This window comes from Schistocerca gregaria, chromosome X (genome assembly GCF_023897955.1).
Source record: "Schistocerca gregaria isolate iqSchGreg1 chromosome X, iqSchGreg1.2, whole genome shotgun sequence".
Classification (NCBI taxonomy): Eukaryota; Metazoa; Arthropoda; class Insecta; order Orthoptera; family Acrididae; genus Schistocerca; species Schistocerca gregaria.
Window position 1 is genome coordinate 598,907,402 of NC_064931.1, and position 25,496 is coordinate 598,932,897.

The 25,496-nt window shown below is 40.3% G+C and overlaps 1 protein-coding gene across 5 annotated transcripts in view; it reads left to right on the plus strand.

Moving 5' to 3' along the window:
• LOC126298403 (cysteine protease ATG4C) overlaps window positions 1–25,496 on the plus strand; it is a 73,819-nt gene that overhangs the window by 11,432 nt on the left and 36,891 nt on the right. For all 5 annotated transcript variants that reach the window (XM_049989715.1, XM_049989717.1, XM_049989716.1 and 2 more), the window contains 2 exons: window positions 11,367–11,660; window positions 18,830–19,034. In XM_049989715.1, the coding sequence (XP_049845672.1) occupies window positions 11,367–11,660; window positions 18,830–19,034 (499 nt within the window). The remainder of the gene's footprint in view (window positions 1–11,366; window positions 11,661–18,829; window positions 19,035–25,496) is intronic.

Sequence of the window (25,496 nt, forward strand, 5' to 3'; positions counted from 1 at the left end):
ATATTCTTTAGCCTATTTATTGATGTGGGGCCTCTATGGAACTGTTTGTTGGTGAAATTCCCATTATGCAGCACTGATATTGCTGTCATTCTGATAAAACAACATTACCAGCAGTGCCCAGTCTTATTTCTCAATAGCCATGGAAAAGTTCAATCTTCTTAACACTTTGCACCAACCAATTGACAAACAGCTCACTGAAGTCAAAACAACAAACATTTCTCATATTGACTGTTTGGAACACCATATTTTCACTATGTGGCAGAAAGTGGAACTATTATTTTCTTCAGCATACTCAACGAGTGCACCATTTAATGAACATGTGTACAATATCTCAATATCCTACAATGTATACACTGCAGCACTCAGAACACAATCAGTTTAAGTATAACCACCTTGTATATTCACAACTACTAACTTGGGCATAGTACCAAATTCTGTTACTCAACCTTCCTACTGTGTTTGCTTGCCAAGACCCAACTTTCTCACTTTTTATGTTCATTGACTTGAATGATGCATGCATTCTGGCACTTGATTATGATTAAATTATCACCTTCTTTGAGATATTTTAGTTCATGAATATGACTGCCATATCTATTGGATATCCATTCAATTTCACTATCAGTTCTCTTTCTGTTTGCTACAGATAACCCTTTATGCTATTGCTAATTTTGCTCTTAATGATTATTCCTACTCCTGTTGTACCATTATCTGTCCCAGTGTGACTAATCACATGATTTCCACTCCAAAAGTATTTCCCTTGACCCCATTACGTCTCGCTGATTCATTGTGTGTGTCTCCATTCTTGGCATTTCTGCCTTTACATTTTCTAGTTTCCCCACTCTGCATTGACATTCTAACATTGTGTGTTAGCCCCATAATAAAAATTCTGTTTCACTTGATAGCTGCTTGTGAGTAATCCCCACCTGGACATCCAAATGGGAAACTATTGTACCCAAGAGGAAGTTGTCATAACATTTTAACAAAGAACTGCATGTACTAGAGAAAAATAATGTGGTTTCCGTTAGCCTTCACATCGCAGTAGTACAGCCATTAGTTGACGACTGCCGGTAGCATTACACTTGATGTGTCAATCTCCACGATTTGTACAAAGTGTGCCTGCTGCTTCCACTCTGTGAGAAGCTGGTCCCAATGTCCAAGACGGTTGCATCTACATTACTTTATCAAGATAATTTTACAAGGTCAGGACTTTTACGAGGAGATTCTTAACGTGGTGTTACTCCATCACTACCCCTTTATCCAGACTTGGGACAGACAAAGCCTGGCCTCCCAAGGGAGCTAAAGTTGTTAGATTTGTTATATGCATGTGAATTTGTATTTCAGTACATTTGATGGTACCACAAACAGAAACAATGTTAGACTCAGGCTGTAAATTGGGTAAATTGTTGAGTTAACACAGTCTTTTATATTCATAGTGTCAGATAGTTTGTGTGTAAGATAAATAACTGTTCCGAATCATGTCTTCTGTTTAAAGTGTATCATCATCATAACATAAGCAATTGTCCCATTGTTGTTGTCTGGTGACAGAAAGGTGGAGGGTCAATCAAAATATATGTTGATTAAAACAAGTTGGCTCTCTGTGACTTGTAGATTCTACATTAGTCAGCAGCCTCACTACATTCAAAACACTGAGCCAAGAGCTATCAGCTTTCAGGACGTTCATAGACTCTGACTATTTTATTCCAGAAGATGTGTGATTTATTTATCAGATCAGTGAGAAACTGTGAGGTCATCAATAGGACAAAATTGGCAGCAACAAATCATGCAGAAACACTTGAAGAATCAAGGGGACACAAAAATAAAAATAGAAATGCGAATACAGAATAACATTTATTCTGTTTGAATTAAATTGATTCCATGTCCAGTTGGAAAATTACTATTAATATTTTTTCACATTTATGAATGAATCCTCAGTAATGGAAACCTGTCTAAGCAGTAGTCTGCTTCTCTGTAGCATGCTAGGACAATCCAGTTGGCCTTTTCTTAGCTCTACTCAGACACCATAGTGTCTTGCAGTATTTGCTAGTCCATCGCACTTGTAATTTAAACGAAATAGTTCAGTGTCTTACCATTTCAAGCTGAGACAGCTGCTGACTGCCCATGCCTGCACTCATTCACAACTGTGTCCGTGTGGTCTGCTTTTTTCTGAGCACCTATTTACACACGAAATCACTACCACTGTGTGTTCTTTGTCTCCTCATCTCTTATCTCTCCCCCCCTCCCCCCTTTCCCCACAGTCATGTGATTATCATTCCCTACAGTAAACTGATAGCCTGCCTTGAAATTATTAATAACAATCCCAAATAATTTATGTAGATGTTCTTCTCTGCAAATGCAGAGGAGGAGGAGAGCTTCTGTAAAGTTTGGAAGGTAGGAGATGAGGCACTGGCAGAAGTAAAGCTGTGAGTACGGCGTGAGTCGTGCTTGGGTAGCTCAGCTGGTAGAGCACTTGCCCGCGAAAGGCAAAGGTCCCGAGTTCGAGTCTCGGTCGGGCACACAGTTTTAATCTGCCAGGAAGTTTCTCTGCAAATGTTTGAAGACAGACTATCCCCTGGCGATCCTCAGCTGTGCATTTTTCAGAATGGTGAGAAAATTCACTTCCAGTGGGTGGTGTTTTATCCAAGCTATCTGTTACAGTGTCTGAGCTCCCAGAACCCATTAAGCTGCTACACAATGCCAGGTAGAACATCAGTAAGTCCTCAGGTACAACTTATCTTCTGTTTCCTGAGGGCACTCTTGCAACAGGAGCTACCTGCAGAAAATATTCACTTTGTTTCCACTTCTTGCAAGTTGTTTCCAATTATGTAGTTTCCCATATACACTGAAGAGCAAAAGAAACTGGTACACCTGCCGAATATCATGTAAGGCCCTGCAAGCACACAGAAGTCCTGCAACACAATGTGGCATGGACTTTACTAATGTCTGAAGTAGTGCTGGAGGGAACTGACAATGAATCCTTCAGGGCTGTCCACAAATCCATAAGAATATGAAGTGGTGGAGATCCCTTCTGAACAGCACATTGCAAGGCATCCCAGATATGCTCAATAATGTTCATGTCTGGGGAGTTAAGTGGTCAGCAGAAGAGTTACAACTCAGAAGAGTGTTCGTGAAGCCATTCTGTAGCAATTCTGGATGTGTGGGGTGTTGCATTGTCCTGCGGGAATTGCTCAAGCCTGTCGGAATGCACAATGGACATAAATGGTTGCAGGTGATCAGAAAGAATGCTTATGTGTATGTCACCTGTCAGAGTCATATCTAGGCATATCAGGGATTCCAGATCACTCCAAGTGCCCACACCATTACAGAGCCTCCACCTGCTTGAACAGTCCCATGCTGACATGTAGGATCCATGGATTCGTTGTCTCCATACCCATACACATCCACCCAATTGACACAATTTGAAATGAGACTTGTCCGATCAGGCAGCATGTTTCCAGTCATAAAACAGTCCAATGTCAGTGTTAACGGGCCCAGGCAAGACGTAAAACTTCATGTCATGCAGTCATCGAGGGTACTCGAGTGGGCCTTCAGCTCTGAAAGCACATGTTGATGTTGTTTCATTGAATGGTTTGCACACTGACACCTGTTGATGGCCCATCATTGAAATCTGTAGAGGAGTTGCACTTTTGTCACATTTAAAGATCCTCCTCGGTATTGGATTCCTGATATTCATGGTATACTTGTGAAATTGTTGTATGGGAAAATCCCTATTTTGTCACTACCTCGGAGATGCTGTGTCCCATTGTTCATGCGCCGACTGTAACACCATGTTTGTTCAAACTCCCTTATATCTTGATAACATGCAATTGTAGCAGCAGTAACCGATCCAACAGCTGCATCAAACACTTGCCTTATAGGCATTGTCGACCACACCACAATATTCTTCCTGTTTATGTATCTCTTTATTTGAATATGCATGCCTATACCAGTTTCTTTGGCACTTTAATGTCATAAATGAGGTATTTCAATACTTGTAAGTGCCACAAAGAATGTGTAAGGTGTGAGAGAAAAGAAATGACTGATTTTTATCTACCAAAGTTGTTGTTGTTGTTCCCCCCTCCCCCCAGGCAACAGTATTGTCTCCTTCAAAGTAGTCCCCCTTGGCAGCTATACACCAGTGTAGTAGTTGTTCCCAGTCTTCGTAGCAGCATCTAAAGCCTTTAACTGGTAGGGCCCTTAGTCTTGGTCACATTCTGTTGAATGTTCTCCAGAGTCCCAAAATGACATTCTTTTAAGACATTTTCCGATTTCAGGAAAAGAAAGTCACAAGGATTCCGATCAGGTGAATAATGGGCTGTGGAACAAGAGTAATGTCTTTTAGGTCAAAAATTCCCTGATGAAAATCACAGTGTGACATGGGGCATTGTCACCAGTTTGGCAGAAACCTTTTGCGTGTGCAAACCGTCAGTCACAATTTGATGTATTGAGAAAGTGTTTAACAGATCACCCATCATCCTTATTAGTAAAGGGTTGGTCTGATCTCACACGAGCATGCATGCTTTGACTTTTTAATTGGTTTTTGGAATTGAAGGTCTTGCTGAGCAAGGTTCACCTTCAACATGTTCTCGGCCTTTCAAAAATGATTTTTGCCAGTGGAAAACTTGTGCTCTTGATAAGGAATGTTCCCCATTGACCTGTTCCAACTTTTCAAATATAATGCTCACAGAGTCCCCAAGTTTAACACACAACTATATCACATGATGTCACTCTAAATTCCACTGTTCTGTCTTTATAACACACAACTTCAGTGATGATGCTCTCGGACATTAATTGATGCCTGTATGGAGTTTAAACTTGGACTGAGCATCTGGAAAGGATGAACACATTAGTCTACATAAGTAGAACAACACAGTATTGTCGGACTGCTCACAGTGTTGCCAGTCTCATTACTTTTCTCAGATGCCTCTTACACAATCTGCTCACATTAAAGTGAGCATCACCTATGTTAAACATCAACTTGCAATAATCACTCCCAGACGGTAGGTGACAACACTAGTAGTGGACAGTATATAAAGCATGTTGGGGGATGTGAAAAATATTGCAGTTGTTGTAATAAAAAACGGAGTGATTTATCTGATATCCAAACAGGCATGATCATGGGCTTTCAGGCAAGAGAGGAAGAATTTCTAAAACAGCTGTGTTTGTAAACTTTATGTTATGTTGTGGACGAGGTATACCATGTGTGGCAAAATGGCGCTATTCAAATCCAGCACCAAGGCAATTGTGGTGCACCAGTGACAGTGGTGAGTGACAGGTGTGGAGATGTGTATGGGTGAATAGATGGGCAACTGTTGAGCAGCTGACTGTCCAGGTGGACCAAGGCACTAGCAATGACTGTTCAGCAAACATCGCTGTGTATGGGTCTTCGCAGCAGGCACGTGGTTCGTGCACCGATGCTGACTGCTGTTCATTGGCGACGAATACTGGGACTTGCACATCAGTACTGCAAGTGGATGTCCACTGAGAGATGACAGGGTGCCTTTTGGGATAAATCATGTTTTATGCTCCATCAACAGATGGCCGGTGGCGTGTACAATGTGAAACGCCTGAAAGGAAATGTATACAAGTGTGCATCTATCCCAGGGGACTATGTCCTTCCCCACACGCAGTTTCCTTTTCTTCGACATGATGGCATCTACCAGCAAGACAATGCAATATGTCCCACAACTCACATTTTATGTGTGTGATTTGAAGAGCAGGAGGATGCGTTTACCATACACCCATGGCCACCTGAATTTAAACTCATTTGAGAATGTGTGGGACCACATCCATCAGGCTGTTCACACCAGGGATCCTCAACCAAGGAACTTAGTGCAGCTAGCCATGGTACTGGAGTCAGTACCTTCCAGAACCTCATTGACTCTTCATGGCTTGCAGTGGTCTGTGCTGTAAATAGGTTGATAGGTGGTCACATTAATGTGACTGGGCAGTGTATTTGCAAAGCTGTAACTTCAAATTTTTAATTTTCTGAAATCTTCAATACAGCTACTTTGCTATACTATATCAGTTGCGGCTCTTTCACTTATCCACTGCTTTGATGCAGGACTGATTGTAGGAGACCTTCTCTTTGTCAGTTAGAGAGAATATCATTACGGCATAAACTAATTCAAAGTACTGTTTATTAGTGTATGTAAATACCCTATACTTTTGAAGTGTTGTCATGATAAAATCATTAAGGTCAGTTACTAATGGATTGATTGATCAGAAAGAATTAAAACTGTGGAGCCCTGTGAATTTTTACCAGGAAATGCCTGAGCCACTGAGTGGATTGTAGGTAGATACATCTTGTTTATAGTGGTAGCAGCTTGCAAGAAATTTGACATGTCCTTGACTACTAACAGTTGCATAGTAATGAGCTCTCTAATGCCATTGGTATGGAAGTTTTTTATTGCTTTGCTGCAGTGTTCACATGGTTTGCCCCTCAACAGTTGGTTTGTACAAATCCTGTTACTCATGTGTGGGTAGTACCTGTGCAAGCAAGGCAACAAATAAAATGTTTCTGCACATAACCTTTTATAGGAGCAACTGACAAAGCAGCTTCACTACCTCATTAGCGGTCAAAGAAGTTTTCAAGGGAAGCCGTGGGTGGTTGAAGAAGTTTAAGAGAACAACTGGAATCCACAGTGTTGTGAGGCACAGTGAAGCAACCAGCTGCGACACAAAGGCAGCAGAGAACTTCATCAGCAACGTCCAGATGCTTGTAGATTCTGAGGGTTATGTGCCACAACAGGTTTTTAATTGTGAAAAGACTGGTCTAGTCCAGAAAAAGATGCTGAAGCATACCTTTGTAATGGCAGAGGAGAATGCATTGCCCAGTCACAAGCCATGAAAGGCCATCTCGCACTGCTATTCTGTGCCAGTGCAAGCGATGATTTGAAAATTAAAGTGATGTTGGTTTACCATGCAGAAACTGCATGAGCCTTCAAGCAGTGTAAAGTGCATAAGGGCAGGCTAAATGTGATGTGGAGGTCCAACAACAAGACTTGGGTGAACTGTGATCTTTTTTCTGATTGAATCACTAAAGTGTTTGGTCCATCGGTGAAAAAATATTTGCGTGAGATGAGTCTACCACTCCATGTCTAGCTTGTTGTGGACAATGCTCCTGCCCATTCTCCAGGCCTGTAAGACCACCACCTTGAGAAATTTCAATTCATTGGGCTCTAATTTCTGTCATCTATCACCACTCCATTATCCAGCCTATGGACCAGCAAATTATTCCTAACCTTAAGAAACTCCACTCTAATGCACTTTTCGAGCATTGGTTTGCGTTGACTCAGGCTACCAATCTCACTCCTAGAAAGTTTTTGAAATACCACTTCAGCATTGTCGCCCGTGTCAAGGTGATCGAAAAGGTGTGGGCAGGGGTTACCAAGAGAACTCTCACTTTTGCGTGGAAGAAGCTTTGGCTGGAGTGCTTTCTCGTAGCTGAGTGGTCAGCACGACAGAATGTCAGTCCTAAGGACTCGGGTTTGATTTCCGGCTGGGCCAGAGATTTTCTCCAGTCAGGGACTGTGTGTTGTGTTGTCCTAATCATCATCATTTCATCCCCATTGACGTGGCGTCAAATCAAAAGACTTGCACCCGGCGAATGGTCTACCTGACGGGAGGCCCTAGTCACATGGCATATACATTTAGCATCAAGTGGTGAGAAATCAGTGAAACATCTATCCAAGAATTTCACCATAATAAACTACATTCTGAGGGCACTAATGCAGTGTAAAATCCTGTTTTTTTCCCTAATATATATGTATCATGATGAGATGATACTTTAGTACAGGTAGTCATTGTTTCCTTGTAACTACTGTGAATTGAAAGGATAGGAAAACAAGTGACACTGGTACAAAGTAGTACACCATGTAGCTGCACTGAGCTGTGGATCAGCACATAAAACAGATGTTAATGACTGTTGTTCATGTATCAGACATAGGTTCATAGCATATATGCATGTCATCCCCAACTTATTCCTCATTCCCCCCCCCCCCCCCCCCCCTTCCCTCCTTCCTGTGCCATCTGCAGTTCACATCATGAGGGCACACAAATATGAAGGTGAAGAGAGCTCAAAAAAGTGCAAGAAGACATCAGGTTACACACAGGAATGGCAACTAGGGCCCATCTCCATTTCATTGTTTGTTGTAATTGCATCGTCCACTCCATCAGTTTCTTTTCCTGTCTCTTCAATCCTGAAAATGTATGCCTTACTATCGTAAGTCAAAACTCGTAATACACATGATTGTAAACTTTTCACTTCAGAGACATTTATAATTGAGTTTTGAAAACTGTATTTATATTACCAGAAGCACTCCAAGCCATACCTTCTCTGTATTTCTTTTACTTTCTGGCCAGTTGTGTTCAATTGTCTAAATACTAAAACTCGTCAACTTGTTCCATGACTTGTTTGTTAATTTGTAAAGTTTCTTTTCATTGGCATTATAATTTTCATTCAGAATGTACATTATTGTCAGTTCTATTTTCAAACTAGCTCTGTTAAGTTCTTCTATTTGTCATAATTTATGAGCACTAGAAGTAAACAGTACATAAACACCTGCAAAATAAAGGTGGTTCAGATATGTTCCATTAACATACATTTGTTTTTAGGTTTTCCCAATTTGATTATAGAAAACTTCCTCGAGAACTGCTGAAGATAACATTAGTGATGTTGAACCTCTTTGCTTAACTCCTCTTTCAGTTCTGAATTTATGATTATCCTGATGGTGCTGCAGGTGTTCTTCTTGATCTCCCCCCACTTGAGTACATCACACAGACTGTTTATACAGCCATGTGAAACTGTTAGAAAAGGCTTTCTTTGGGACGATTGTCAAATCTGTGTAACATTCGCACGTTCTTCACTCTTGGTGAGCCACCAGAGACTCATTCTGCACTTTGTAGTTTTATGGTAGGTTCATATCGGTAACACCCATTTTTCTCACCCATGGTAATCTTTTTTCCAGGAAAGATTTTTTCCACGTTTCTCATTACAATCAAGTCATGGCAGATATCCACATACTTCTCTCTCTCTCTCTCTCTCTCTCTCTCTCTCTCTCTCTCCCTCTCTCTCTTTCTTTCTTTCTTTCTTTCTTTCTTTCTTCCAGGGGTCATTGTGTATTGGACAGATGTCTCTCTTCTTCAAAAGATGCTGGAGAATCTCTTTGAACTTTTGACCTAGAGGCATTCGGTTTGTTGCACCCTTGCATTTTGTGACACGATAACATTGACACTACAGCGACACATCCACTACTTAGCACTGCCTGCTCACAAGTGATTGAAAGCACATGTATTGTATACAGTTGTTAGTTCAAGCTGCCACCATAGATACTGTGCTGATGTCATGTATATATCGGGAATAAAATTAGTCCTAGAGCTTTGTGAACAGCCAATATATAAACAGGGTGAACTTTGAGGTTGCTCAGGGATATCTACTGAGTAGTTTGTAGCTAGTAGCTTGGAGGGAGCCAGCAGGTGTGCTGGCTAGGAAAGTGGGAAGGAGGAGTGGCAGGTGCATGGGCTAAGCATATCATACACGAGTATCGGAGCTGATTAGATGTGATTGGTGATGGTGATGGTGATGGTGATGATGATGATGGTGATGGTGACAATGTGGAGGTACGACATAGGAGGGGGCGACCGAACAGAGAAAAGGAAAATTGTTGGGTGGAGGGTTGGAGACAGTAGGTTACCAGAGTGGAGATGAGGAGGATTATGGGAGTGAAGGATGTATTGCAAGGATAACTCCCATCAATGTATACAGGAGAGCTTCTGTCAAGTTTGGAAAGTAGGAGACAAGGTACTGGCAGAAGTAAAGCTGTGAGGACGGGGCGTGAATCGTGCTTGGGTAGCTCAGTTAGTAGAGCACTTGCCCGCGAAACAGTGGAATAGTAGTTGGAGCTTGGCACATGGGACATTATATTTTAGAAATTGTGAGGGAATCCAATATTCCGAGATCCATAGTGTCAAGAGGGTGCCAAGAATACCAAATTTCAGGCATTAACTCTCACCACAGGTAACACAATGGCTGACAGCCTTCATGTAACTTCTGAGAACAGCAGCCTTTGCGTAGAGTTGTCAGTTGTAACATACAAGCAACACCATGTGAAATAACCACAGAAACCAATGTGGGATGTACAACAAACATATCAATTAGACAGTGTGGTGAAATTTGGAATTAATAGGCTGTGGGAGCAGACCACCGATGCGAGTGCTTTTACTAACAGTGCCTCTCCTGGGCTCGTGACCATGGTTGGACCCTAGACAACTAGAAAACTGTGGGCTGGTCTGATAAGTCCTGATTTTAGTTGGTAAGGGCTGATGGTAGGGTTTGGGTGTAGCGCAGAGCCCACAAAAACATGGACCGAAGTTGCAACAAAGCATTGTGCCAGCTGGTGGCGGCGGCTCCATAATGTTGTGGGCTGTGTTTACATGGGATGGACTGGGTCCTCTGGTCCAAGGGAACTGATCATTGACTGGAAATGGTTGTGTTCAGCTACTTGGAGACCATTCACAGCCATTCTTGGACTTCCATGTTCCCGAACAGCAACGGAATTTTTATGAATGACAGTGCACCACGTCACCAGGCCACAGTTCACGATTGATTTGAAGAACATTCTGGACAATTTGGGGGAATGATTTGACCACTCAGATTGCCTGACATGAATCACATAAAACATTTATAAGACGATAATTGAGAGGCCAGTTCATGCATAAAATCCTGCATCGGCAAGAGTTTCGCAATTATCGACAGCTATAAATGCATCATGGCTTAGTATTTCTTCAGGAGACTTCCAATGACTGAATCCATGCCACATAGAGTTGGTGCACTACTCTGGGCAAAAGGAGGTAGCCCATGACTTTTATCACCTCAGTAAATGTTGTTAGGAGGCAGTCATTCAAACACAAAACACGTTTTATGCTAGTCTGTAACATCAGCACATTACTTTGTAATTCAAAATGTAAAAGGGTTCAGTATTTGTGAAAACAATGTGGAGAATATTCCAAAATGGATCATTCTACCTTTGATATTGAGAGAAACTTGGTGATTAAATGAATATCGTGGATATACTTAAGTAGTAGGTCTGTAAATTGACACTAAGGCAACCTTATCATTTTTTAGGTGTAGTTTACAGCACATATTGTCACTGCAAGTTCTTGAAAGTTTTTAAAGCTTGCTATGTGTATATTTAATATTATAGATTATATTTAGATGTATTAATTGTTATATTGCAGTGAAAACAGTTGTGAGTAGTAAGGGAGAGAGAACATCATTGAGAAAACTTGGGTATTATATAGTTATAGCTCGGTGTTCAGTTCTGAAACTGGAGTCCTCCTTCAATAATCATTTCTTTGTCTTTTTGAAGGTCTTAATGTGAAGATGAAAACAAACTTTTCACGAGATTCTCCAGTGTGGCTCTTGGGAAGATGTTACCATCGTAAGACTGACCCATGTGATGAACAACTGGTAAGCGATGAGAAAGAAGAAGGAATTGAGAGCTTTAAGAGTGACTTCATGAGCCGCATTTGGCTAACATACAGAAAGGAGTTTCCCAGTCTTGATGGTTCGAACATTAGCTCAGATTGTGGTTGGGGTTGCATGCTTCGCAGTGGCCAGATGCTTTTAGCCCAAGCACTTGTTTCACATTTTCTTGGAAGAGGTAATATTTTTCTTCTGTTTTATTTATAATCCAAGTAAGATATGTTCAAGTCTTTGTGGTACATAAATTTGTATATAGAAAGTAAGGTAATATAAGGAGTGATCAAAGAATTTCCATTTGACGGTGTTGCTGCAGTGTATATGCAACATAGTAAGACTCTGATGTTGGTATATAAGCATTCATGTGTTTATGATGTGTGTACAGTAAATGCAGAAATGTGAACTGTGGTGAAACCAAATGTGTCCGAACAGGATCAACATGCTGTTATTCTTTTTGTGGCTGCTGAAGGACAAACATCAGCATACATCCATTGGAGAATGGAGAATTTGTATGGGGGCAGCATGTCTGTCAAAAACCAAGGGGTGCTGCTACTTCATGATAACAGACATCCTTGTATCGAAATGTCTTAACACAGAAGTCACGCCGACTCAAATGGAGGAAACTTGAGCATCAGCCCTATAGTCCTGATTCTCCTCATGCAAATACCATGCCTTCAGTCCTTTAAAGAAGGTCTTGAAGGGTTGACAACTTGTGTGAGATGAGGATGTGCAGCAAGCAGTTAAAGACTTCTTCATGGAGCAATACAATGTTTCACTAAACAGGTGTCTTCTACCTGGTGTATCCATTGGGTGCTATCCTCAATGCTGGTGGTGATGTAGCCTGATTGGCATACTGATTATGGACTAAAGAGCCTTCAAATGGAAACTTTTTGATTGATTGCCCCTTATGTATAGAGAGGTATAATAGAGGTCCTATCACACTTCTGTGGAGTATTCCTGACTGTGTCTTTGCCTCTGATGAGCACTTGCCTTCGAGAACAACATCCTGGGTTCTATTATGTAAGAAGTCTACAAGCCACTCACATACCTGGGACCTATTCCATATGCTCGTACCTTCATTAAGTCTGCTGCATGGCACCATGCCAAATACTTGTCAGAAATCTAGGAATATGGAATCTGCCTATTGCCCTTCATCCACAGTTTGTAGAGCATGTAAGAAAAGGAGAGCTGTATGTATCATCATTATTTCTCTAAAAATGGTATATTTCAAAAACGCTGTCCTCAGTGTCCTGTCTTCAAAATCTTCCATAAGTAAATTGGCAAATATGAGTATAATGGATTCCCAATAGCCAGATCATCAGTGTGTTCAAAATATTTGTCATTTAATAAAAAATATATAAACATCAATACATGATGACAAAGCTTCATCATTTCCATGTCTAATTTTTCACTAATTGAGTTTTCAAGAGAGGAAATATTGCCCTGTGGCCTCAGAGTCCGACTGCGTGCTCAAAATCTCTTGCCTGATTTCTTCTGCTCGGACCTGTGGAGAGCTACACACTGCTTGCTTCACTGAGCAAATAAATTTAATGATGGACAGATTCCTCAGAGGAGGAGCAAAATTTCAGTTTTTCTCCAAAACTGATAATGTGATGTCATCCAATTTTTTACTTGTGAGGTTAATCATATCATGGGATAGAAACCAGAGACATTGAAATTTTGAAGGTTGCCTAATGACGGCACTCTTGTGGGCCCATTCCACTCATTCCCAAAACACAGCTGGCAGCATTGATAAAGCCTCCAAATGCAGAAATAAAATCTTTGTATATAACATCCAGTATATGGAAGTAAAATGAATGCACTGCTTTACTAACATGCTTTTTAATATTATTGGCAATTTTGATATCAGTACATTGAACAAATCTTGCAAATCTAGGAACAGTATGATACCAGTATTACGGCGGCTCATCATAAAAGTGAGGGCAGTCAGCAGCTCCCCTTATTCTTTCAATGTTTATCAAACTTCCTTAAAAGTTCAAGCATCTCTTGCCCATAGAAGTACTTGATGTAACTACATAACGTTTCTGACATATTGCCTGTTGATATTCTTGTCATGTCTCCAGCCAAATAATGATATCACCTGAACACAATATTTTCACAGTTCATCTGGCTGCCATCTTCAGGTGAGAATGGGCTTTGCTAATCTTGCCATATCTTGTGCTCCTTGCACTTCACATTGCTTTGCAACATTATGCCTAGATATTTTATGTAACATTACACCTAGATATTTGATTGATGTGATTATGTTGAGCGGTACATTGCTAATGCTATGTTCAAACATTACATGGTTGTTTTACCTACACATATGCACTAAATTTCATTTTTATACACTTAGAGCATGCTGTCATTCATTACACAAAATAGAAATTCAGCTTAACTCGTCCTCCATCCACCCACAGTCACTCAAGGAGAACAATTTCCCATACACTACAGCATCAGCAGCAAACATTCAGAGACTGATGCTCACCCTGTGTGTCAAATCATATGTGTGTCAAGAGAACAAGAGCAGTCGTATCATAGTTCCCTGGGTCACCCCTGTCAATAGCCTTGTCTCTGACGAAGATTAGCCGTCCAGTGCAGTGTGTTGTGTTCTATTACTTAGAGTCTTTGACCTACTAACATATCTGGGAACCTATTCAATATGCCCAAAGACTTGTTAACAGCCTGCAGAGTAGCAGTGTGTCAAATGTTTTCTCGAAGTCCAGTAATATGGAATCTGCCTGTTGCTCTCCACCTGTGGTTCATATCATGCGCAAGGAGGCCAGTCCTAGTTTCACATGAGTGTCGCTTTTGAAATCCATGATGATTTGTGGATAGATGCTTTTCTGTCTCAAAGAAATTTAGAAATTTGTTTTACACAAAGATAGAATATGCTCAAAGGTTTTTGAGTAAACATTAAAGTTTTAGATCTATAATTTTCTGTTTCCATTCTTGTACCCTGCTTATGTATGAGAGTCACTTTTACATATTTCCAGTCACTTGGGACTTTACGCTGGGCAAAATATTCATGAGAAAAGAAATATAAATATGGAGCCAACGCCGAAGAGTTGGCGCCAACGCCAAAGAGTACCGACTGTAAAATCAGAATGTGATTCCATCTCGATCTGGAAACTTATTTGTCTTCAACTCTTTCAGCTTTTTTCAGTGCCAGGGAAGACTGTTTCTATGTCCTACATAACAGAGGTTGGTGGTCAAACAGTGGTATGTCTGCGTGATCCTACTGTGTGAATGATTTCTTAGATGTGAAATCCAAAACTGCAGAGTTTCTGTTGCTGTCTTCTATTGCCACACCAGACTGACCTACATGATCGAATGGAGGACTTTGACCTGGTTAGGAAAGATGCAGGCTGTCTTCTGTATGAGCTGCCATACCCAGTTTCTCCCTCTGGTTAATCTCTTAAGCTCTTTTGTTTGTGTAATGGTAACACATTAATTCATATTCTTCCTTTTTAATTATTGCAAATATATCCTGACACACTATGTGTACCTTGTTACAGTATGTTGCCTACAAGTTAACCAAGTGAGCTACAGGCAATGGCAGAACAAACCAACCATGTAATGAAGACTGTTCAGGATGCAACACCAAATAATATCCAGTATTGAACTGCCAAACAATTAGTAACAAATTGTTGGTGTCCTATCACACTTCATGCACAGTCTTGTGGACCAAACTAGAACCATTTCACACTATGGGGAAGCAAGATTTTGCTCCTTTTCTAGGAAGCAAGGGCTCTGGGAGTGGAAGTGCTCACCACTGTGAGACATATCGTGCAGCTACAGGTGTCTTGTTGAATGCGGCATACAGGGCTGAAGCTCATTCCATTGATGATAGTGATGATGTAAATAAAATACAGAAGCTGTAATTTGATTTGTAATAAGTAAATGTTCTAGTCCAAGAAGTCCTTGAACTGCTGATGATTAAAATGATTTGCACAATGGGACACTTGAGTGCAGTGGCGGAACCTGTTGTGACCAACAACAATTTTTGGTATTAAAATACAGTCTTTAATGAAGTGTCCTACAAAAAATTATTTCAAATTGATATTTTATGATAAATTTTGTTGCCAATTCTCACATAAGTGTGTCTTAAAATCTTTATCCTCCAAATGATGTAATTGTTTTATCAAAATGTATCCGTTACAAAAGCTCAATGAACTAAATGAAAACTGCCATGATAACCAAAAATGGATTCATTTCATGTTAGTCATTGTATTATAATAATTACCTATTCTTAAGTTAACTGGTAACTTGTCTCATTTGTTTTTTGTGATTGACAAGTTTCTCTTATTCTGCTACGTGATTTACTGTATTATATGACTACAAATAGCAATGTCTGTAGTTACAGTTTGTAACGTACATTTAGGTGCTTTACTGTCTGATATTAACTTCACATTGTGCTCGTCTGCACATACAGACACTGCTCAGTGGGAAATGGTTGATGACTTGGACCCCAGTGACCATTTTGTCACCTGTCTGTAGCTCTCAGGTAGTTAAGGCCCTGAAAGGAAGCCACAGCTGTGGATGCTCAGCAGAGCAAAATGGCTATTTTTATACCTCTAGACATAGTTCAGGACTGGATGGATCATATTGTAAACATGATCCACTGTATCATTCATCTGTCTATCTGCCCCAAAATAATCAGCAAATTTCACAGCCAGAATGTTCTGTTATACAAAGAAAAGTGCCACTCTTCAGTTACAATTAGTGCACAATTTTGAGACAATTTAAATGCCAACCATTTGTTGGAAAAACCCTTAGATTTTCAGGTTACTAAGACAGAGGGTCAATGAACAGCAAAATAGAACACAAGTAGATTTCTCATGCAATAAATTGTCCCTTTTACTATTAAAAAAAAATATGAGAAGGATTTTTTGAAAGTTTGTCACACATCAGTAATTTTTGTATTGAAGCACAAAAAACTCCAAACACAAGATGTCACCAGACAATCTACATCTACATCCATACTCCGCAAGCCACCTGACGGTGTGTGGCGGAGTACTTCACACACTGAAAATTGGGAATCATCTTTCTGTAGCCACATGGCATTAATGGAGGGAAGACTCTTTTCCATGTGAGAGCAGGGTTAGCTCTCGTCAGAGATCTGGAAGACTGAACCAGCTACATCTACATTTACAGGGCTATATAAAGTCAACAGAGAACTCATAGTATGTTGTGTAGAATGAGAAATGGCTCATTTTTCAAGGGAGACCACGCACAACATACTGATAGTTTTCATTGTTTGTTTTGTATGCCTTTCATACTTCGCACGTAAGTAACTTTACTGTGTTTGGCTGAAGGTACCACTGTCATAACACCCCCTTCCCCCCTTTTGTGTCTTGATCATGAATTATGGGTGGGAAGAATGACTTGCTCAGTGTCTGTGTGAGTATTGTATCATCTTGGTAGTATGTGAAATATATGTTGCAGGGGGTCATAGATTGCTTCACTCTCCTTGGAATACATGTGATTGGGTTTTGGACAATTAACCACACTGTGATTTACAACACCTGTCTCCTACCACCTGACAAACACATACAACACAAGCCCAGTTCACAATCTCTGTGCTGTAGTTTGTTAGGTAGCACTTGCCATCCAGCAGCAGATCTTCATGATGTGTTATACATCCAGCCTGCTGTCAGCACCACACAGCAGTGTTCTGTGCAATTTCTTACCCTGTAGTGGGGAAAAAAATTCATGAATTGGCATGAGCAGCTAGGCTATTTGAGGTCTGCTCTAAGCAGGAACCTTTTGGCACTAAGTGTGGACTGTATTGCTGCGCGTAACTGAGGATGGAGTCATTCACCATTGTGGTTGAAAAGGAGACACAATGTTATTTTAAATTTGTTATGATTCAAAAGGAATCTTGCACCAGACCACATTGTTAAGTTCATGTCTTACGAACTTTGAGTGTTTGTTTACACTAATTGGACCTAAACAGGGTGATTTGATCAAATACTCTGTAATATTCTCTGAACTTATTCTCAATATTCCCTTGCCAAATGAAATCACTGCAAGTAAATTGCATCGAATTCAATGTTGGTGGCACTAGAGTGAATGAGATGACAGTAATTTTATCTTGAAACTTCCGTTGGTCTGTGTTTGCATACAAAAACAATATGTGATTGTTGGTCTACCTTAATGCAAAACACTTTTGTTATTCATTTATTCCCAACACACACACACACACACACACACACACACACACACACACACACACACACACACAGAGAGAGAGAGAGAGAGAGAGAGAGAGAGAGAGAGAGAGAGAGAGAGAGAGAGAGAGAATACGCCAGAAACAGCAGCATTGTTAAATGAGATGACATTATGCTTCAAAATTCCTCATATGCTCCTCACTCACCAAGTACCCTCTTCAAGCTGCCTATTGCATTATTGCACAAGATAAAGCCTAGAACATCTGGGACTCATTCCTCCAGTTACAGAGGCAGAAGAAAAGGGTGGCATACTGTTGGTTCCAGGGCATTTGGGGAGACAGGGAAATGGGTCTGCAAATGCAGCGGGTGAAAATATTTTCACACTGGTGCTGATGTCTTTTATAAGTGCCCTATCATACGATGACACCGTAGCATACAAAACAGTTGCTACATTATTAAATCTTGCTTTGGATTGATAATGTACATTTATTTTGTTCACAGCTGAGAGATTTCCACAAAACTTTTATTTGCAGTCTGATGAGTAGCCTTTACCATTCATACTGTATTAAACACATCTTATAAGGATGGAGTTACTGTTCCAAAGATTTCATGTGGCACAGTTCTCTTTGTTGTGTCTGCTGTACAATGGCAGAATCAGCCTCATAATCATCCACTGTCTTCAACGACCTTGATTTTACAGTGTTGTACCAACAGTGTGTGTGTTTTTATTGCAAGCATAAACTGTTAACAAATACCCATGGCTTCTAAAATGAACAGGAGTACATATGTGTTAAACTCCTCCATTGTGAAACAGGAATTTGTAGGGGCACTCTTGATAAGTTAGAAATTTGCTACATGTAGTAAATGCTCAGGCAGCAGAAAATGTATGCTATGTATGTTTGTTGTCTTCTAAAGCTTATAGTTGATATAGTAGATGACATATGCAACTTTGATGTTTTCTTGACCTTTGGGATTTACAAATAAATCCACATGCAGGAAAATAATTGAACAGAAATGCATGAATATTTTGCAGTGAATATCAGTGTAAAATTGTTAAGCCTCAGAAATAATAGAAGTCTTCTCTTCAAACTTTACACATGTAACCTAGGTCTCTAAATTTATCCACATTTTAGCATTAACAAATGTTCATTATTATAGACAAAATAATACTTTTCAGGCTGGCGATGGGATCCAAACCAGCGACCTAGTAATGAGAAACAATACAGGGATGCTGTGAACCATCGAAAGATTATCAAGTGGTTTGGTGATACCCCATCACAAATGAGTCCTCTATCAATTCATACACTGGTATCATTGGGGGAAGTATCTGGAAAGAAGCCAGGAGACTGGTATGGTCCTGGTTCAGTGGCACACTTGCTAAAGTGAGTGTAAATTGATACAGCAGACAGATGAAAATTTCTAATATTATTGCATGTTACGGAAAATTTGGCACGTGTAGTGCATGTGTATTTCAAGTGAATAGCACAGCCTTTTGACTTTTATGCCAGTTGTAAATTTGAGAACTGTTTGAGGACTTAGACACATTTCACTTTATATTGTTATATGAACAATTTTTTTCTGTTCTTTGCTGAAGATCTGTATGCTAGCAGGTCCATCCACTATACTCCATGCACTGAAAATGTACCTTCTATTTTGTATATGGTGCCAAGGAACTTTATTTTTTAAGCATTTGTATTATTACATTGAGGAGATGGTAGTCTCAAGGATCAAAACTCATAGAGAATATTGTTCATGTAGCAGCTTGTTGGCAATTTAAGATGTACTATTTATTTTTTTAAAAATGGGCAAGTGTGATTAGCCCTTGTGCTCTAAGGAAAAAACGACAATTATTTTGTATGGCATAATGGTCTGGTGCAAGTTTTTATATTGGATGCCACTTCAGCAACTTGTGCACCCCTATTCTACCTCACTTATGTAACCGGGGAAAGGGGTCCTACAGTTTAATGCAGAATCCAAACTACATGTTGTTTCAGATGAGTCCTCACGTCATAGACAGGTGAAGGCTAGGTTAAAACAAAGACTGAAAAATTAGATAGTTCATCTATCAGTTTTGATGACTGACTTTCTGAATATCAAAGTATGTGACATACATGATGTATCGTTTGATTATACTGACTTAGAATATAAAATTTTTGACACCACCAAGGGAGTGTATACCTTAGTATGTGACAAATTTTGACTTGATACCACTAGTCTGGTGTTAAGGCAGGCAGGCAGACAACAAAAAAGTTATCCTATAAGGTTTCTGTTTTTACCAATTGAGGCATAGAACCCTAAAACCTGATTATTTTGTTGTAGGTTGGGCTTACGTTATATGTAACAGTTTTGGTTGAAGCAGATGGGATGTAATGTGAAGGAACGTGTTGTTGTAAACTTCTTGATTTGTTGAGCATCTCCCCTTTTCATTGTGTATGAAATCTAAAGCAGGCTTAGCAAATGTTTCCCCATGGGGCCCTGGGTGCCCACAGAGAAGATGTAGGTGGTAGGTTACCTGCCAGAAGGCATGTACCTACTCCTGCCCACAGCTGCTTGACTAAGGCATATGATCATCCAATTTACCATTCATCTCTTTGAGTGACTGGATGTGAGCTTTTTGCCCACCTCAGCCTGCAGATGCCCAGCTCCCCACAGGTGGGCACTTGCGCTTGTTTGATGGAGCTCTCCACACTAGTCTCTCCTGAGCACGCACTTTCATCTCTGGCCAACTGTGGCAAACTATGTCCATTTGAACTTGCTTGTTGTAGCTGATGATTCATTGATGCCTCAGGATGCATCCTATCAACTGATGCCTTCCTTTTGTTGTGCATATATTTCTTTTTCTCCCCAGCTTGATTCAGTACTTTGTCATCATTTACCTAATATACCCATCTAAACTTCACAGTTCCCCTGTATTGCTAAAAAAAATGGTAAATTTATGAAACTAATAAGGTTGCAAACAAGAGAGGTAGAAAACGCCACATTTGGTACGTTCTGGCCTGCTCTGGCCTGTCACAACCAAAAGGCAAGGCATAGAAGGAAAAAGTCACAATGTAGATAACTAGGGGCATTTGAAAAGTCTGTGCAAAAAGAAAAACTACTTACATGTTTGGGGTAAACCCTTTTTTTTATTTTTTGACATGGTCTCCTTTTAGACTTACACACTTTTTCCATTGCTGCTCTATGTTGTTGATCTGTTCCTAATAACAGGAATTGTCCAAATCTGTAAAATAGCTATTAGTTGCTGCAATCACCTCCCCAGTTGAATAAAATCTTTGTCCCGCCAGCCATTTTTTTGAAATTGGGGAACAAATAGTAGTCCGAGGGAGCCAAGTCTGGAGAAAAAGGGGGGCTGTGAAACTAGTTGGAATCCTGTTTCCGTTAATTTTGTGACCACAACTGCTGAGGTATGTGCTGGTGCATTGCTGTGATGGCAAAGGACTCTCTTGCGGTCCAATCACTGGCATTTTTCTTGCAGCTTGGTTTTCAGACGGTCCAATTACGATGAATAATATTCACCTGTAATAGTTTTACCCTTTTCCAGGTAGTCAATGAGGATTATCCTTTGTGAATCCCAAAAGACAGTCGCCATAACCTTTCCAATCGATGGAATGATTTTTGCCTTTTTTGGTGCAGGTTGTCCCTTGGTAACCCATTGTTTAGATTGTTGTTTGGCCTCAGGAGTATAGTAATGTATCCATTTTTCATCCACAGTGATGAAACGACGCTTCAAGTCCTGCAGATTCTTCCTGAATAGCTGCAAACCATCTTTGCAACACTTCACATGAATCGGTTTTTGGTCAAGAGTGAGCATCTTGTGAATAGCTTTCTCATGTCCAAATGTTTATGCAAAATATTATGTACCTGTTCATTCGAGATGCCCGCAGCACTAGCAATCTCACGCACCTTAACTCTTCTGTCATCCATCACCATATCATGGATTTTATCAATGATTTCTGGAGTCGTAACCTCCACAGGGCGTCCAGAACGTTCAGCATGACTTGTGCCGATATGGCCACTCCGAAAATTTTGAAACTACTTATAAACTGTTCTAATCAAAGGTGCAGAATCACTGTAATATCTATCAAGCTTCTCTTTAGCTTCCTGAGGTGTTTTGCCTTTCATAAAGTAATGTTTACTGCCCTGAATGGGACCTCCCGGCCAACAATGCCATATGATCCATTTCATTTCAGTCACCATACAAAATTCTTTTTCGTCCGTTTTTTGACAATCACTCAATTTCCTTGATTCACACGAATGCCAAACACACGAAATAGACCAATATGGCTGAAATTTGGTGTGCATTCTTTCCAAAGATTCTTCTAACTAAACATGACCTCGATACGCGCCGGTGGTGCCATCTCTCGGACTTTTCAAACGCCCCTCGTATTTATAGGAGAGAAGGAGAGAAGTTTGAAGATGTTAGTGAAGGAGATTACATGCAAATAGAGGAGAAATAGGAAGTAACAATGGAATAACTTTTTTATGATAGATTGTAAGTTATATTGTGAAATCACCTAGCATATTTGAAAAGAATCATAAATATTGATTACTGATATGTCAGCATCTCATACTATATCAGGAAAACTTCTGCTTCTACCCAACCATGGATCACTCAAGAACTCTCCTGTCACAGTTACAGGTATATGTAATTCCTACACATTAAAATTACAGAGATGGGTCTCCAACAATTGTCTTCAGGAGGTGAAATAACAGTGCTTTTGATACACACCTATATGCAAAGATAGATAGGTTGGGGGAAAGTTAGAAAGGAGCAACAGGCCACTCATGCCCCGTGATGAGATGGACCATTGTGTTGTGAGGATGATGGAAAACAAAGATACCGTGAAAGGGGGAAGTGTCAAAGAGAGTAGGAGACCAAAGATAGTATACTGGTTAGCATTATGGAATCTTCAGTTATGTAAGGACAGAGTGAGAAGAAAAAGGATGATATAAGAGGAGAAGTGAGAAATCAAATGAATAATGAAATTAAAAGCTAAAATGGAGACGGAGAAAGAATGGGTGGGGGAAGGGTATATTTTTTAGGTAAAAAAGGAATTCATAAAATAATTTGTGTGTGTGTGTGTGTGTGTGTGTGTGTGTGTGTGTGTGTGTGTGAGTGTGAGAGAGAGAGAGAGAGAGAGAGAGAGAGAGAGAGAGAGATGTTAATGGAGATTAAGTCCAGAAGGGTGGTTGTTGGATGGAGGGATATGTTGGAAAAGAAGTTTCCACATAAGGAGTTCAGAGATGCAAATAGTTAGTGTGGTGTATTAGGCACTCAGGTCACGTAAGTCACACTGCAGAGCATGCTCACACTGGTTTCATTTATACACTTAGACAGCATGGTGATCGTCATTCATGTATAAAATGCAGTCTAGTGAAGACAGCATGGTGATCGTCGTTCATATATAAAATGCAGTGTAGTGAAGGAACAATTGTGGAGTTAGAGATAATGGTCTGGGACTGTCACATGGTTTGAAAAGGATATTACAGAGGTTAGGAGGGTGACAGAAGGTTACAGCTGGTGGTGTGGATAGGATTGGGAGCTATGATCTCATATCAGGGCTCAGCTTCAGAAAGTCATGGCCTTCACAGAGTAAAGTATTGAGATGTTGTTGACCTGGCTGGTGCTGCAAAGAAGAAGAGTACTTCTCTAAGTTTTCGATTTTGGAAGAGGGTGCGGCACTAGTTGGAGTGAGAGGAGGGTACTGGCAGGGAAATTTATTTGTGTGTAAAATCTGTTAAGTATTTACAGGGGAGGGGGCTGGGTAAGAGTGTTGATGTAGGTGTTGATAGATTCACTGGTGGAACAAATAAATGTACCATGGATGACTAGGCTCTTTGTGAGGGAGTCTACATATGTTCGGCAGAAATTTGTTGTTAGTAATTCAGAGTACTGATGTCAGTAATGACAGTACATGAAGGGAAAAAATACCTTGGCTATTTTTAATTAAAATTGGATTCATCTCAGAAAGAGGCACGTAATACTACTATCAAATTCTCTGACCATGTACCATAAACTGGCTGACAGCAAGGCTAAATTTGAAATACAGCGGAACTGAATAAGTTCCCTGTAGCTGACACTTTTTTTTAATTCATAGGCTAATTTTTACGTAAATCTTGTACCTGACTCAGCACAAAAATGGTATACTTTTGTGACTATTACCAAACCACCACCAGTGTTGGAAGCTGTGATTTCAAAGTACTGACACAAATTGATTATAGAAGACTGGAAAAACTAGTAAAAGCTGGCCTCGGGGTTGCGAAGAATTGTAGGAACCTCAAGAAGCAATGTTGCTCCATACTACTTATTTTAGAAGTTTGACTGAAGAATGACAAACTTGTGTTTATAGCCAGAATGAAATTTTCACTCTGCAGTGGAGAGTGCACTGATATGAAACTTCCTGGCAGATTAAAACTGTGTACTGGACCGAGTAATCTGCCAGGAAGTTTCATATGTTTATAGCATTTGTAGAGCCAGGTAAAGCTTTTCATAATGTGGATTGGAATGCACTCTTTGAAATTCTGAAGGTACGAGGGCTGCTATATATATTTCTGGCCTAATAATGAAAATACGAATATTTATCAACAAAAATGGTTTATTGTTTTTCAAAATATTCTCCATCAAGATTTATACACTTTTGCATGCGCTCAAACCAATTTTCGAAGCACTTTTTCCACTCCGATTGAGACACCTCCAAAACATGGTTTTTGAATGCTGCAACAGCACCTTCTGGCGACAAAAATCGTTGACCACGCATTTTTTTCTTGATGTGTGGGAATAAAAAGAAGTCATTGGGTGCCAAGTCAGGGCTGTACGGCGGATGACCGAACACTTCGACGTTTTGGCCGGTCAAAAAGGCGCTGGTTTGAGCCGATGTGTGACAGCTCGCATTGTCATGGTGCACAATGATTCGTCTTCTCTTGTTCATTTTTCGAATTTCTCCGAAGACTTCAGGCAAACAAATGGTGGTGTACCACTCAGAATTGACCGTCCTACGTTGCTCAAGCGGAACAGTCACCACATGACCAGTTTTGCCGAAGAAACAGGCGACCATTTGCTTCGGAGTGCTTCTTCCACGAACAACTTTCGTTGGATTTGGCTCGTCTTGGAAGACCCACACTTCGATTGCTGTTTTGTTTCGGGCTCGTACGCATAGATCCATGATTCGTCACCTGTGACGATCTTATAAACGTCTTTTGAAGCACCGCGATCATATTTTTTCAGCATTTCTTTACACCAATCCACACGAGCTTTCTTTTGAGCGATTGTCAAATTGTGCGGGATCCAACGAGAACAAACCTTTTTTACGGCCAGGTGTTCATGCAATATCGAATGTATGCTGGTGGGAGAAATGCCTAGGCATGCCTCTATCTCACGGTATGTCACATGACGGTCTTGCATTATCAGTTCACGTACGGCATCGATGTTTTCTGGCACAACGGCTGTTTTTGGACGACCTTCACGGAATTCGTCTTTGAGCGAGCGTCAGCCATGATTGAATTCGTTGTACCAGTTTTTCACAGTGCTATAGGATGGTGCTTCGTCGCCATACAAAGATTTAAGTTCATCGATGCACTCTTGTCGTGATAATCCACGTCGAAAGTTGTGAAAAATGATCGCACGAAAATGTTCACGAGTTAATTCCATTTTTTGCCAAATTGATTTCTTCAAGTCCCTGTAAAAGAAAAAAAATTGTCGTAAGTCAAAAAGTTCTGAGTACATTTATGCTAAAAAATGTCAAACTTTCCAATGGAAGTGTCAGATTGCACCTGGCAACACTTAGTGTTGCCTAGGCCAGAAATATATATAGCAGCCCTCGTAGCAGCAAAAAAATATAGGTAAT